Source organism: Mesoplodon densirostris, chromosome 19 (genome assembly GCF_025265405.1).
Source record: "Mesoplodon densirostris isolate mMesDen1 chromosome 19, mMesDen1 primary haplotype, whole genome shotgun sequence".
NCBI lineage: Eukaryota > Metazoa > Chordata > Mammalia > Artiodactyla > Ziphiidae > Mesoplodon > Mesoplodon densirostris.
In genome coordinates, this window is record NC_082679.1 from 64,269,473 (window position 1) to 64,283,742 (window position 14,270).

At 47.3% G+C, this 14,270-nt stretch overlaps 1 protein-coding gene across 1 annotated transcript in view; it reads right to left on the reverse strand.

Annotated features, from left to right (window-relative positions):
• ZCCHC14 (zinc finger CCHC-type containing 14) overlaps positions 1-14,270 on the reverse strand; it is a 58,530-nt gene that overhangs the window by 31,019 nt on the left and 13,241 nt on the right. The window contains exon 2 of the mRNA XM_060083349.1: positions 1,056-1,179. Within this exon, the coding sequence (XP_059939332.1) occupies positions 1,056-1,179 (124 nt within the window). The remainder of the gene's footprint in view (positions 1-1,055; positions 1,180-14,270) is intronic.

Sequence of the window (14,270 nt, forward strand, 5' to 3'; positions counted from 1 at the left end):
ACCACAGATCTGCCTTCCCGCACCCAGGCACACGGGCAAGAGAGTGACAGACACAGCCGTTCAACTGGCAATTATATTAAAAAACAGGAACGAGGGGAGTCTTGATAATTGTGCCTACAGGAAAAAGCACAATGGTGAAGGAAAGGCCTTCCCCTTAAGATTGCGAGGGTATAGGACACAGGCTCCAAAGGTGCGGGGACAGGCTGGGGACAAAGGAAGCAACGCCCCATCGGGAGGCGCTCCTCCCTGGGCGACACATGCAAGGAAGAAGTGCCTCGGAGCGAGTGTGCGACAACCACCCACCCGGAAAGTGAGGTCCTGCTGTGTCTTCAGAAAGACTGACCCTCCAGCTGAGCCAGAGGTGAGCCGACCACGCACTCCCAGGGCTGCTAGGAGGGCGATCTTCCCCCCACACACACCGAGCGCGCTTCCAGGCACCCGCGCCCGGCTCTAGACCAGGAGGCCCGGAGAGCCCTGTCTCTCCCCAGCGAGCCCCCCAAACCCCACACAGCTGGCCTGGGGCCAGCCGGCCCGACTCTTGTCTAGTGTGGCTGCACAAAGCCAGACCTTCAAGAACCAGGGAGCTCGGCCTCCGTCCAGACGTGCCCTGCCGTCTCCAGAGCTGCACTGTCCACGCTGAGCTAGCGCAACTGCAGGAAATAAAGCTAAAAGTTCAGGCCCTTACTCGCGTGAGCCACACTTTCCAGGCTCGGAAGGCACGCGTGGCTGGTGGCGACTACGTCAGTGCAGAGAGAACATACCGTTACTGCACAGAGCGCTACAGGACGGCGCTGCCCTACAATTCAGGACCCACTGCAGGGTGGGGCGGGGAGAGGCACAACAACTTTCACTCTTTCCCCCTTAATAAACATCAAGACGTGAGATGTTTACAGCCGAGATCCACTGGTGTGTAACTTGCAGAATTTAGAAAAATAGTACATCCTACTAAGACTAGCATCCCCAAAGACCTGAGAGCATTTAACCAAACGCCACTGCGAACATCTCCTCCTACATCCGATGCTGCTCCCCTCTGACCCTGCAGACCAAGCGCTCACCTCTGGAGTGCTTCCCTCCAGGCCTCTTGGGCAGCGACTCCTCAGTGGAATGCGCGGATGTGTGCAGGGCGTTCTCCAAACTGTTACCGACACTGCTGACGGGGGTCTCCGTCCTGGGAGTGACCTCAGGGGACAAAAATAGAAACATCTTATTTTCTTCCATGTAGTTCATATGGAATGATTTCCATTTTTATTTAAAAAACATTTCAGTTTACTGTAGCTTCAAACTTTTCTATAAAATGTGTATCACTAGTGCAACTACAAAGCACTTCCGGCGAAAGACAAAAATTTCACCAACCCACTCCTCAGCACGGAAATTTAAAAACATCCCAAGTTTGAGCAAACGTGGAAGTTCAGGTCTTGTGCCAGTGGTTCACTTGCTGGATAGAAACTGTTAACCAAGCCATCAGGAATCATATACCTAAATCTGAGGCACAACCTGATTTTTTATTTCTTCAAATCATAGAGTTTCCTATAAAATTAATTACACAGCAGGACTTAATACAGTCCTTCTATAAATCTTGAAAAAAATGCTCTTTAAAAAAAACCAGTAAAGAACAGAATACAACTTGATCTATTTGGGGGTACATTTTTAAAAAGCAGATTCTAAAATTACATTACAATTCCATTTCTGGGAATTTGTCATACGAAGTACCTACACGTGAGAAAGATGTGGGGCGGGACGCTCACTGCAGCATTTGTAATAGTAAGATACTGAAAACACCTTAAACAGCTACTGAGAGAGACCCAATAAATAAAGGACTGCTGCCCACAGATCCCCACTCTGCACGGTAAGGAAAGCTCACCCAGACCAAGTGTCCAAGACAAGCCAGAAGGAGTGTTCCGTGCCCCCTCCCGTCTTAGGGTTACAGTGAACGTGTCCATGTGTAAATAAACAGTCAGGGCCCGGAAGGATACGGCAAACTCGTACCCATAAGTGATTTCAAGAAATGAGAGGAGGCTTTCTTGGGCAGGGCGGGGAGGGTGCAATAACTTTCTTTTTTTCCCCGTAATAATGACCAGTATTTGAAAATTTTATAGCCAAATATATTTACTACCTGTAGGATTTAGAAGAATAAAAATGACCAATGCTTTAATGTCTTCATATTCACAATTTAATGTACATCAAAATTTCAACGGACAGTAGAGAAAAATTAAAATTTTAAAGTTTATCAAAAGAGGTGAGTTTTAGGGCTTCCCTGGTGGCGCAGTGGTTGAGAGTCCGCCTGCCAATGCAGGGGACACGGGTTTGTGCCCCGGGCCGGGAAGATCCCACATGCCGCGGAGCAACTAAGCCCGTGCGCCACAACTACTGAGCCTGTGCTCTAGAACCTGCAAGCCACAACTACTGAGCCCACGTGCCACAACTACTGAAGCCCGTGTGCTAGAGCCTGTGCTCCACAACAAGAGAAGCCACCACAATGAGAAGCCCGTGCACTGCAATGAAGGAGTGGCCCCGCTCGCCGCAACTAGAGAAAGCCCAAGCCCAGCAACGAAGACCCAACGCAGCCAAAAATGAATGAATGAATTAATTAATTAAAAAAAAAAAAAGGTGGAGAAACACCATGCTACATACACAACAAAGGAGAAGATTTGGGAAAAAGTGGAGCATGCCTTCTGGTCCCAACCCTGACCCATGTCAGGAAGCTCTCTGGCCTTCACTGTCCCTGGTTCTCCTTGTTACCTGGACAGCAGGTGGGCGGCAGCACAGCCCTGTGCCCTGCTGTGTAAAGCCCGGGCCCGGGGCATCAGGCAGAGGCAGAGGGAGCGGAGCAGGCGGAGGTGGCACCACTCCTGCAGGGCAGGACGGTACATGCCATCTCGGAGACGGGACACCCAACCCTTCACAGATGGAGCCGCAGCGACACCACAGGCTGCCCACAACCAGCTCCACCTGCTCTGCCTGCCAGCTTCTGGCCAGGAAGGCCTCCTGCTGTGCACGGGGCCACGCAAGGACAGCAACTCACCGCAGGCCTGGTTAGTCCGCAAGTTTATGTAGCTCAAGGAAAGATCTCCTCCCCACCCAGTATTCCTCCAAAAGGCCAATTCATTTGATAACATTTACCAAGATGTTATCAAGACAGCTACATTTTTCAGTTACTTATATTTATAATTTAACTAAATTGGATTATTTCCTTTAGGTGTGGCAAAGTTTCTTTCATCATCCAATGGTCAGAGTATTCCAGAAATGAACTTCTCTCCTATTAAATAAGATAACAGCACTAACAGGTACAAGTAATTACTCAAAGAGCAAGAGTTTAAATTCCAAACAGTAAATATTACTTTGGGAAACAACTCAGGAGGTTACTATTTTCAGCTATACACTGAACATAATGGCAGCAGACTCCCCGCATCTGACCTGACTCCTAGGAACCCCTGTGTTCTCTTAGCTACCCTGGCAAGTAATTCTAAGTCCTGGTCCTAAGGAGAGAGAGGCTGAGCTGTCTCAACAACCGACAACGGAAACACTGGGCCTGCTGGCCAGTGAGGAACCTCTCTGCCCCAAGCAGAGACACACATGCCCCTGCCCACCCTGCAGCAGCCCAAACGGCCCGAGCAGAACGCCATGCTCCAGACTCTCAGCCTGTGGGGAGGTGGAGGCAAGAGTAGGCCAAGTGCCCTGCAGACCCTCTGGTTAACACCGTGGCTGGAGAACGCAGCTTGTGGAGCAGGGGAAGCAGACCCGCATGGGGTTCTCAGCCCCGCCTGCACGCGGAACCCCGGGGCACTAGAAGAATGCAGGCCAACACCCCGCCAAGCCGACCAGGACTTCTGGACTGCGGCCGGGACGCTGGTGTGGTTCTTTTGTTTTGTGCGTGAAGCTCCCAGGGCCCCACGTCCAGGTGTCTGACTGTCCCCAGAGGAGAACAGCGAGCTCCTTCCCTGGATTCACAGGAAAAGCTACAGGGTGTAGGTCAATGTGCCGTGGCTACAAACAGAAAGGGAAAATCTGTGAGTTCCCCATCGAAATGTATGCACTGCATCTGACATAAATACATGAAAGAAAACTCTTTAAAACTGTAACTACTGGAAAAAAAATACATGTTTTCCTCGGTACTTTTTCCCCAAAGCATTTCTTCCTAGTCTTCCAAATGTTCACTTTTTCCAACCAAGCCTTTATCTTTGCTCCTTTGTTTACATTGAAAGCTGTCTTCACTTGCATTTCCCAGAAATGCTGTTTGGGGTTATTTTTGGTCAAGTTAATTTGCCCCATGTGACCTATGCAGTTCAGCTCAAGTGCTCTCTGACTCAGGCTCACAAGCAGGGCCCAGTCAGCAGCTGGGTGGACGCAAGAATCGCTCGGCTCCCAGTGTCGCCTTCTGCTGCTGCGGGGAAGGCGCTGAGAAGATGCTCTCCGACTCCAGGGCCCAGCTCAACCCTGACGGATGTTTCCCATTGGGCTCAAAGTCCCTTTCCCTGCAAGCGGCTCTATTTCTAAACGACGCCCGACATGCTTGCCGGCCAGCTCACCTCCCGTTTCACCTTCACAGCCGGCCTCTCCTACGGCCCATGGGGTCTGGCTCCTGTCACGGCCCTGACATCCCCCATGGCTCCCCTCCGCTCCGTCCACTGCGGCCACCGGGGGTGGGACCGACGGCCGGGAGGCCTTTGCCCCACCTGTGCCCTCAGCCGGGAGCCCCTCGACCCCATCTCATGCACGTCTCCGGCTCCACAGCCACGGCCACAGCCCACTGACCATGCCACCATGGCCAAAACTTCGTCTGGCAAAGGTTCAGCTTCCTCCACTGCACCTAGCTCGTAGGGTTTTTGTGAGAATTAAATGAAAAGCATTTAAAGTAGTTAAGTGTGCTGGAAAAACAGCCAGGACTCAGTGAGATGTTAGCGGCTGTTATGACCATTGCATGTGCCGGCCAGCCATGAAGGCCATTACACAGGCTCAAGTGCCAACACACGGCGCTGTGAGGACACGTGGAGGCGACACATGCCCACGAGGTCCCACAGAGAACTCCCCTGGGCGGCCTCGAATCCGGGGGCAGGGTCCATGCTCGACCCCACTGTCCGCACCCCGAGTGCAGCACGCAAAGCTGCACTACTGACCACACCCAGGGTCCAGGTCCAGGGAGCCCCACGGTGTCCACATCCCCTTCCCTGGAATCTGCGGGCTGCCTCCCCCTCTAAATAGACACTCCACCTACAGATGGACTCTTCCGTGACAAGCGAGCAGCACACTGCAACTAGAGGTAGACAAATGCCCTTCCGAGCAATGCTCACGTGTCACGGGCGAGCAACCTCATCCCCAACCAGCAAGTGCAAATTGGTGCAAGCGTCTCAGCAGCGAGGAGGTGTACGCAACCGGCTTTTATTACATTTGTACCTTTGGACCCACGAATCCCGCTGGGAGGAATCTATCCTAAGAATATAGCCAGCGATACAAAGGTTTGTGCGCAAGAAGGTTCATTGTAGCTTTAGAAGACAAAGACAGGGAATTCCCTGGCAGTCCAGGGGTGAGGACTTTGAGCTTTCACCGCTGAGGGTGTGGGTTCAATCCCTGGTAAAGTAAGATCCCGCAAGCCATGCAGCACAGCCAAAAACAAAAAAAAAATGACATCAATATCCAGCAAGATGAATATTTAGGTACGTAAATAAATTTACACCCAGGGGCTTCCCTGATAGCGCAGTGGTTAAGAATCCGCCTGCCAATGCAGGGGACACAGGTTCAAGCCCGGGTCCGGGAAGATCCTACATGCCGCAGAGCAACTAAGCCCGTGAGCCACAACTACTGAGCCTGAGCTCTAGAGCCCACGAGCCACAACTACGGAAGTTCTCACACATACAGCCCGTGCTCCGCAACAAGAGAAGCCACCACAATGAGAAGCCCGCGCACCCCCTCGCCACAACTAGAGAAAGCCCGCGCGCAGCAACGAACACCCAACGCAGCCAAGTAAATAAATAAATAAATAAATTTACATCCATATGATTAAATGTTATGCAGCCTTTAAAAAATAATTTCAGAAAATGAAAGGCAAGGAGAACACTCACACTTAGACATGTGAATTTCGTAATATATAAATCATGTAGATACATATATTACAGGCATTGAAAAAAGAAGAAAACATGCCATAATTTTAATAGTATTTACTATCTGAGCGATTAAAAATATACTTTTCTGTTTTTCAATTTTTCTGGAAGGAACAATCACTATCAGAATTAGGGGAAAAGTTAAAGACACTAAGTCTAAATGAGAGCACCTTCCTACGAGACGCAAACAGCATGAAAAAGTCCAACAAAAGCAACTCCTAAAACCGCAACCGCTCATCCCTCGCACGGCTGTCCTGTCTCCCCAGGCCTGGCGCTGTCTGGGAGCTGTCGGAGGTGCTGAGCAGCACCGGCAGGACAGGAAACCCGTGGTCCAGGGAGGACGGCGGAGCTGAGGCCTCGTGGGGCCGGAGTCAGCCGAGCAAACACCTGCAGGAAGGGCTCCCAGGAGCAGGGACAGATGGGTCGGGGCCCCACGTCTCCAAGAGCTGGGCAGGAAGGCCTCCTGGGCTGAAGCTCAGGAACGCCAGGGACCTCCAAGCACAAGCATGAACTCCAGCAACTACAAACAGAGTCCCTGATTTTCAACGTGTTTTCCAAGTACCACCTCTATACTGGAAAGAGCAACATGTTAAATACTTCTAAGTCAGTGGGAAAAAAATACATAAAATCAAAAAGAAAAGTGATTTGTAAGCATTTTACTAAAATAGCGATTATGTGTCTCTAAAACCCAGAACGAGAAAATAGATAGTTTAATAGTGAAAGCTATTTGCTGACTTAGGACAAGCGGAAGCCAGAGCTAACCAAAAACCATTTTCCACATAAAAACACTGCTTTTAATATTTCTTACCCTAGGGCTCTGCTCATTAAAAAAGAGAAAAGGAGGGAGAAAAAACGATTACTGCTCAAAAATCTCAGCACAAGGTACCAAGTACGTAACCAGATGAGTTCCAGCAAAGCGGCTCAAAAGCCACGCTCTTCCCTAGCCGCCTTCAGGGCGGTGCAGCCCCACTGCGCACCCAGCCTCACTGTGCACATCAGGAAGCTCAGCAATTCAACTTCAGGCCATCCTGCAGCCGGCAGCCGGCGGTTAAACCAGAGCCCGGCGGTGGGGAAAGGCGCCCGGAGCCTGTCACCTAGCAGGGGCCACCATCGTCCAGCCGAGGCGCAGGGCGTAGCAGGACAGGCTTCGTCTGAACAGCCGCACTGCCAGCCTCTCATTCAAAGGTTTATTTTAAACAATGTCAACAGCTTAGGTGTATTCTCCTAGATCTGAACAGACAACAGGCAGCAAATTTAAGGCGGGGGCGGGAGAGCATTAAAAACAGTGGTGTCGAGAGAAAGGTGCAGTGTTAGCGGGGAGGACCACGAATGACGCAAGGGGTCACGCAGGGTCACACAGGAGTATTATTATTAAACCCAGAACTTCAAAAGGCAGAGCCACGTGGGATCTCAATAAACTCTGAAGACAACACTGAATGTAAAATACATTCAGGGGCTTCCCTGGTGGCGCAGTGGTTGAGAGTCCGCCTGCAAATGCAGGGGACACGGGTTCGTGCCCCGGTCCAGGAAGATCCCACGTGCCGCGGAGCAGCTCGGCCCGTGAGCCGTGGCCGCTGAGCCTGCGCGTCCGGAGCCTGTGCTCCGCAACGGGAGAGGCCACAACAGGGAGAGGCCCGCGTATCGCAAAAAAAAAAAAAAAAAACCCATTCAAGAAGGCATCCCCTCCCCCTTTAGGAAAAACGTAAGGCATGTGACCGGTGTACTCGTGGAAACCACTTCAAATGCAGGGCTGCGGTCCTCTGCACAGCAATGTCAATTTCAGGTAGTTTCTTCTCGTGGACATCACAGCCAAAGTCGGTCCTTTTTACCCTCAGGACTTTTGACATTAAGTGCATAATACACACCATATTGTTAGCGTGCACATTTTGGCCAGAGTGTGCTTAAATATTGGGGTTTTCTTTGAGAACATGAGTCAAAGTCTAGTCATAATGAGTAAACCGGGCTCTAATGACCATTTTGGTTCTTGACGTAATATTCAAGCACCAGAGATTAACCTCGCAGAGCAGCACGTGTTCCAGTGGTTGCTGTACGATCCCCCGGGGTGCGAGCCACAATACAGGTTCAGTCCAGAACCCTGGGGCATCCAGGATGGGGGACAACAGGCACCCAAAGCAGATGGAAATGAGCAGGAGCCACCCAGCTGAAGGCAAGGACGTATCAAAGGTCCAGAAAGCATGAGTAGGCCCTGGGGATTTACTTCTACAGGAGCCACTTGAGCAGACGCCTGTTACGAGCACAGCCAAACTGCTCAGTCTCTCAGGGCCAGGTAGCTGTTCAGGGAAAGATCAGGCCGGAAAGGGCCCAACGCATGATCAGAGAAGACACTCAGGTCAAGAAATTCAAGAGGCACCTCCAGCCGCAGATGTCAGCAGACCCTGCACATGAGAGGCACACAGGTATGGGCGCTGAGCCTGCCCTTTCACACATGAGACCCTCCTCAGCACCCTGAGTGCCAGAACATTTCAACAAGCATCTTATGTGCAGTCTCCAAAGGATATGCGAATCTCAAGGCACCGGGCCAGCCCATTTCTCCGCCTCTGCCCAGAGCCTCACCTTTACAGTGACGCGAGTCACAGCAAGAAGAAAGCACTCCTTCACAGCTATACTTCCTTGGGGAGCATTACTCCTTCTTGGACACATGGTCTACACTGAGCACAACACTTGGATTACAAAACACAGGTGGTTCTCCATTCAATAACAGCTGAGTAGTCAGAGCAATATTTTGCAGATAACCATAAGCTCTGGACAAAGCATATAAAACAATGAACCGACACAGCCAAACACAGGAGAAACCAGGGGGAGGTCTCAGCTTGGAAGTGAGACGTGCACGGATGAGCTCATGTCCAGCAGGCCCGGGCCTCACCAGAGAGAAGAGCAGCTGAAGCTCAGGGAGGGCCCCAAGCCTCACCAACTCGGAAAGCCAGAGATCGGAATGCTGGTGGACTCCAGCAGCTGGAAAGCGAGAGGGAAACCCCGAAAGGAGAGCGCCCGGAGGGGAACAGCAAATTCTGCATATGACTCCTGCCCACACTCCACATGAGCCCTGAGCCGGGCGCCAAGGGCAGGCTCCGGGTGGTCACCCCAAGACCAATCAACTGCACAGACCGCAGCAGCCAGCGGACACCGGAGAGGGGCCTGGGAGGAGCCCAGCCAGGTCTACTACACCAAACAAACACAACTGGGCACTAACACCCTTCAGGAGGACAGAACAAAATGCAGAGAGTTTCTACAACGCCTCACACACAAAGTCCAAGAAGCGATCTGTAATTACCAGACACGTAAAAAAACGACGAGACCCACACAGAGAGAAAAGGAGGGCAGGCACAAGACAAGCCGTAGCTGGGGCCCGAGGCAAGGGGCGAGAAGCGGCTGCTGTAACAAGGCTCCAGGACGGGAGGGAAAATATGCCCATGGTATACGAACCAAGAGGAGATCTCAGGAGAGAAACAGAAACTGTTTCTAAAAATGGAAATTCAGGAAGCAACCAATGTCCTTCAGGAAGTGAATGGATGAATAAACTGTGAACTTCCAGACAATGAACTATGACCCAGCTCTGTAGAGAAATGAGCTCTCCAGCCATGAAAAGATGTGGGAGAGGCTTAAATCCATGTTCCTAAGTGAAGAAGCCCATCTGATCCCAACCATGTGACATCTGGAAAAGGCAAAACTATGGAGACAGTCAAAAGATCAGTGGTGGCCAGGGGTTGGGGGAGTTATGAATGGGTGGAACACAGAGGATTTTAACGACAGTGAAGATACTCTGTAATACTGTAACAGTGGATATACGTCATTACACATTTTCCAGACCTATAAAATATACAACACCAAGAGTGAGCCCTAATGTAAACTGTGGACTTTGGGTGATTATGATCAATTTTTCTGGGAACCTAAAAGTGCTCTAAAAAATTGTCCTGGGCTTCCCTGGTGGCGCAGTGGTTGAGAGTCCGCCTGCCGATGCGGGGGACACGGGTTCGTGCCCCGGTCCGGGAGGATCCCACATGCCGCGGAGCGGCTGGGCCCGTGGGCCATGGCCGCTGAGCCTGCGCGTCCGGAGCCTGTGCTCCGCAACGGGAGAGGTCACAGCAGTGAGAGGCCCGTGTACCACAAAAAAAAATAAAAAATAAAAATAAAAAATTGTCCTAAAATAACAAAGAAAATTTTAATGGAAATTCTAAAACAAAAAATGCTATTTCTGAAATAAAAAACCCACTGGGTGGCCTTAACAGCAGTTTGGAATTAATAGAAGAGTCAGTGAATTTCAAGACAGATCAGCAGAAAGTGTCCAATCCAAAACACAGAGAGAGAGAAATATTTTTGGGGAAAAAAAAAAAGAACGAAGCTTCCAGAACCTGTGGAATAATATCAAAGGGTTTAACATACCTGCAGCTAGAGTCCCAGAAGGAAAGAGAGATGGAGACAGGAAAAACCATGGAGAAATTATGGCTGAAAATCTCCCCAATTTAGTAAAAGACATAAATTTACAGATCCAGTAAGTTCAAAGAACAGCAAACAAGATAAATTCAAGAAAACAACATAGTCAAGCTGCTCCAATACCAAAGCCAGAGGTGATCTTGAAACCAGCCAGAGGAAAACAGCACTTTGGATACAGAACCATAAAACAGATGATGGCCAGAAGACATGTCTCAACTTTTTTAAAAGCTAGAAGAAAAAGAACAGTCAACAAAGAATCCTACATCCAGTGAGAACACCCTTTAACAATACAGGGAGAAACAAAGCATTTTTGGATAAAAGAAAACAGAGAATTTCTTGCCATCAGCCCTGCACTCCAAAACATGCTGAAGAAAAGATTTCCAGACTGAAGGGATATGGTAACAAACTGGTTCTTCTGTAAGAAATGGCAAATACATGGGTAAACATAAAAGACTATATTTTATTTTAACTTAAAAAAATATATTCCTATTAAAGCAAAAAATATATTGTAGAACTAAACAGCATATACAGAAGCAATACATATTTAACCACAGCATGAAGGACAGAGAAACCTTACGGGGACAATACAACTGCAAGATTCTCACTCTCCACATGAACTCCAGGAAGGCAGACTGTGAAACTTCAGTAACCCCTGGACCAGCCACTAAAAATCATGCAACAAAGCAAGCCCATAGCTCAAATGGAGTCTATGAGTCCCCTTAAATGACGTTCCAGAAAAGGTGGAACTAATCAGTGGTGGGGGGAAAATAGAAGAGAAAAAAAGAAAAAAGGCAGGAGGTAGGAGATAGCAGGGTTTGGTGGCAGTAAAGGTGGGAACTGACCCAAAACAGAATGAGGACATTTTCTGGGGTGACAGTAATATTCTGTATCTTGGTAGGGATTCATTCATTTACCAAAACTCAAGTGGTGAAAAACACTCACTCACTCACATGATACACTTAAAATGTGTGCATTTTGTGATACACCATGTTAACAAATTGAAGAATAAAAACCATATTATCATCTCAATAGATGAAGAAAAAGTTTCTGATAAAATTCAACATCCATTTATGATAAAAACTCTTCAGAAAGTGGGCAAAGATGGAATATACCTCAACATAATAAAGACCATAGATGACAAACCCACAGCCAACATCATTCTCAACAGTGAAAAGCTGAAAGCTTTCAGCTAAGATCAGGAGTAAGACAAGGATGCCCACTCTCGCCACTTTTATTCAATGTAGTTTTGGAAGTCCTAGCCATGGCAATCAGAGACAAAAAAGAAATAAAAGGAATCCAAATTGGAAAAGAAGTAAAACTGTCACTCTTTGCAGATGACATGATACTATACATAGAAAATCCTAAAGATGCTACCAGGAAACTGCTAGAGCTTATGAATGAATTTGGTAAAGTTGCTGGATACAAAATCAAATACTATCCTATGCCCCAGCTGCTTAACTTCATTAAATTCTTTAATTCACTGTGTATCTGAAAGCTCCTGGCAATGGTGGAAAGCTTTTATCCCAGAGGGGTGGGTCGGGGAGTGGGAGCCAGAGTCCACTTCTGTCAAAATTCATTTTTATTGGTGGAGAATAGACACTTATTCCAGTTGTTATACTTGAAGTCGCTAATAAAAAAAAAAGAATTTAAAATTTTTTAAAAAATCTGTTGCATTTCTATACACTAACAATGAAATATCAGAAAGAGAAATTAAGGAAACAAGCCCATTTACCATCTCATCACAAAGAATAAAATACCTAGTAATAAACCTACCAAAGGAGGCAAAAGACCTGTACTCTGAAAATTACAAGATGAAAGAAACTGAAGTCGACACAAACAGGTGGAAACATATACCATGTTCTTAGATTGGGAGGATTAACATTGTTAAAATGACCACACTACCCAAGGCAATCTACAGATTCAATGCAATCCCTATCAAATTACCAATGGCATTTTTCACAGAAATAGAACAAAACACTTTTTAATTTGTATGGCAGCAAAAAAGACCCTCAGTAGCCAAAACCACCTTGAGAAAGAAGAATGCAGCTGGAGGAATCACGCTCCCTGACTTCAGAGTATACTACAAAACTACAGTAATCAAAACAGTAATGGTATTAGCACAAAAACAGAAATATAGATCAACGGAACAGAACAAAAAGCCCAGAAATAAACCCACACACTTACAGTCAGGAGGCAAGAATATAAAATGGAGAAAAGACAGTCTCTTAAATAAGTGGTGCTGGGAAAACTGGACAACTACATGTAAAAGAATGAAATTAGAACATTCTCTAACACCATATACAAAAATAAACTCAAAATGGATCAAAGACCTAAATGTAAGACTGGATACTATAAAACTCCTAGAGGAAAACACAGGCAAAACACTCTTTGACGTAAATCGTAGCAGTATTCTTTTGATCTGTCTCCTAGAATAATGGAAATAAAAACAAAAATAAACAAATGGGATCTAATTAAACTTAAAAGCTTTTTACACAGCACAGAAAACCATAAACAAAACGAAAAGACAACCTATGGAATGGAAGAAAATATTTGCAAACAATGAGACCAATAAGGGATGAATTTCCAAAATATACAAACAGCTCATGTGGCTTAATATCCAAAAAGCAAACAACCCAATCAAAAAAATGGGCAGAAGGACTCCCCTGGTGGCGCAGTGGTTAAGAATCCACCCACTAATGCAGGGGACACAGGTTAGAGCCCTGGTCCGGGAAGATCCCACATGCTGCCGAGCAACTAAGCCCGTGCGCCACAACTACTGAAGCCCGTGCACCTAAGAGCCCGTGCTCCGCAACAAGAAAGCCACTGCAATGACAAGCCCACACACCGCAATGAAGAGTAGCCCCTGCTCGCCACAACTCAGAGAAAGCCCGCGTAAAGCAATGAAGACCCAACACAGCCAAAAATAAATAAAATAAATAAATTTATTTTTTTTAAATGGGCAGGAAACCTAAATAAGCATTTCTCCAAAAAAGATATACAGATGGCCAACGGGCACATGAAAAGATGCTCCACATCACTAGTCATTAGAGAAATGCAAAACAAAACTACAATGAGGTATCATCTCACACCCGTCAGAATGGTCATCATCAAAAAGTCTACAAATAACAAATGCTGGAGAGGGTGTGGAGAAAAGGGACCCCTCCTACACTGTTGGTGGGAATGTAAATTGGTGCAGCCACTATGCAGAACAGTATGGAGGTTCCTTAAAAACTAAAAACAGAGCTACCATATGATCCAGCAATCCCACTCCTGGGCATATATCCAGAAAAGATGAAAACTCTAATTCAAAAAGATACATGCACCACAATGTCCATAGCAGCACTATTTATAATACCCAAGACATGGAATGTCCATCAACAGATGAATGGGTAAAGAAGATATGGTATATACACACAATGGAATATTATTCAGCCATAAAAAAGAATGAAATAATGCCACATGCAGCAACATGGATGGACCTAGAGATTATCATACTAAGTGAAGTTAGACAAAGAAAGACAAACGTCATATGATATCACTTATATGTGGAATCTAAAAAATGGCACAAATGAACTTACTTACAAAACAGAAATAGACTTATGATTACCAAAGGGGATAGCGGGGCGGGGGGACAGGGGGACGGTACAGATAAACTAGGAGGTTGGGATTAACATACATACACTACTATATATAAAATAGGTAAACAACAAGGGCCTACTGTAT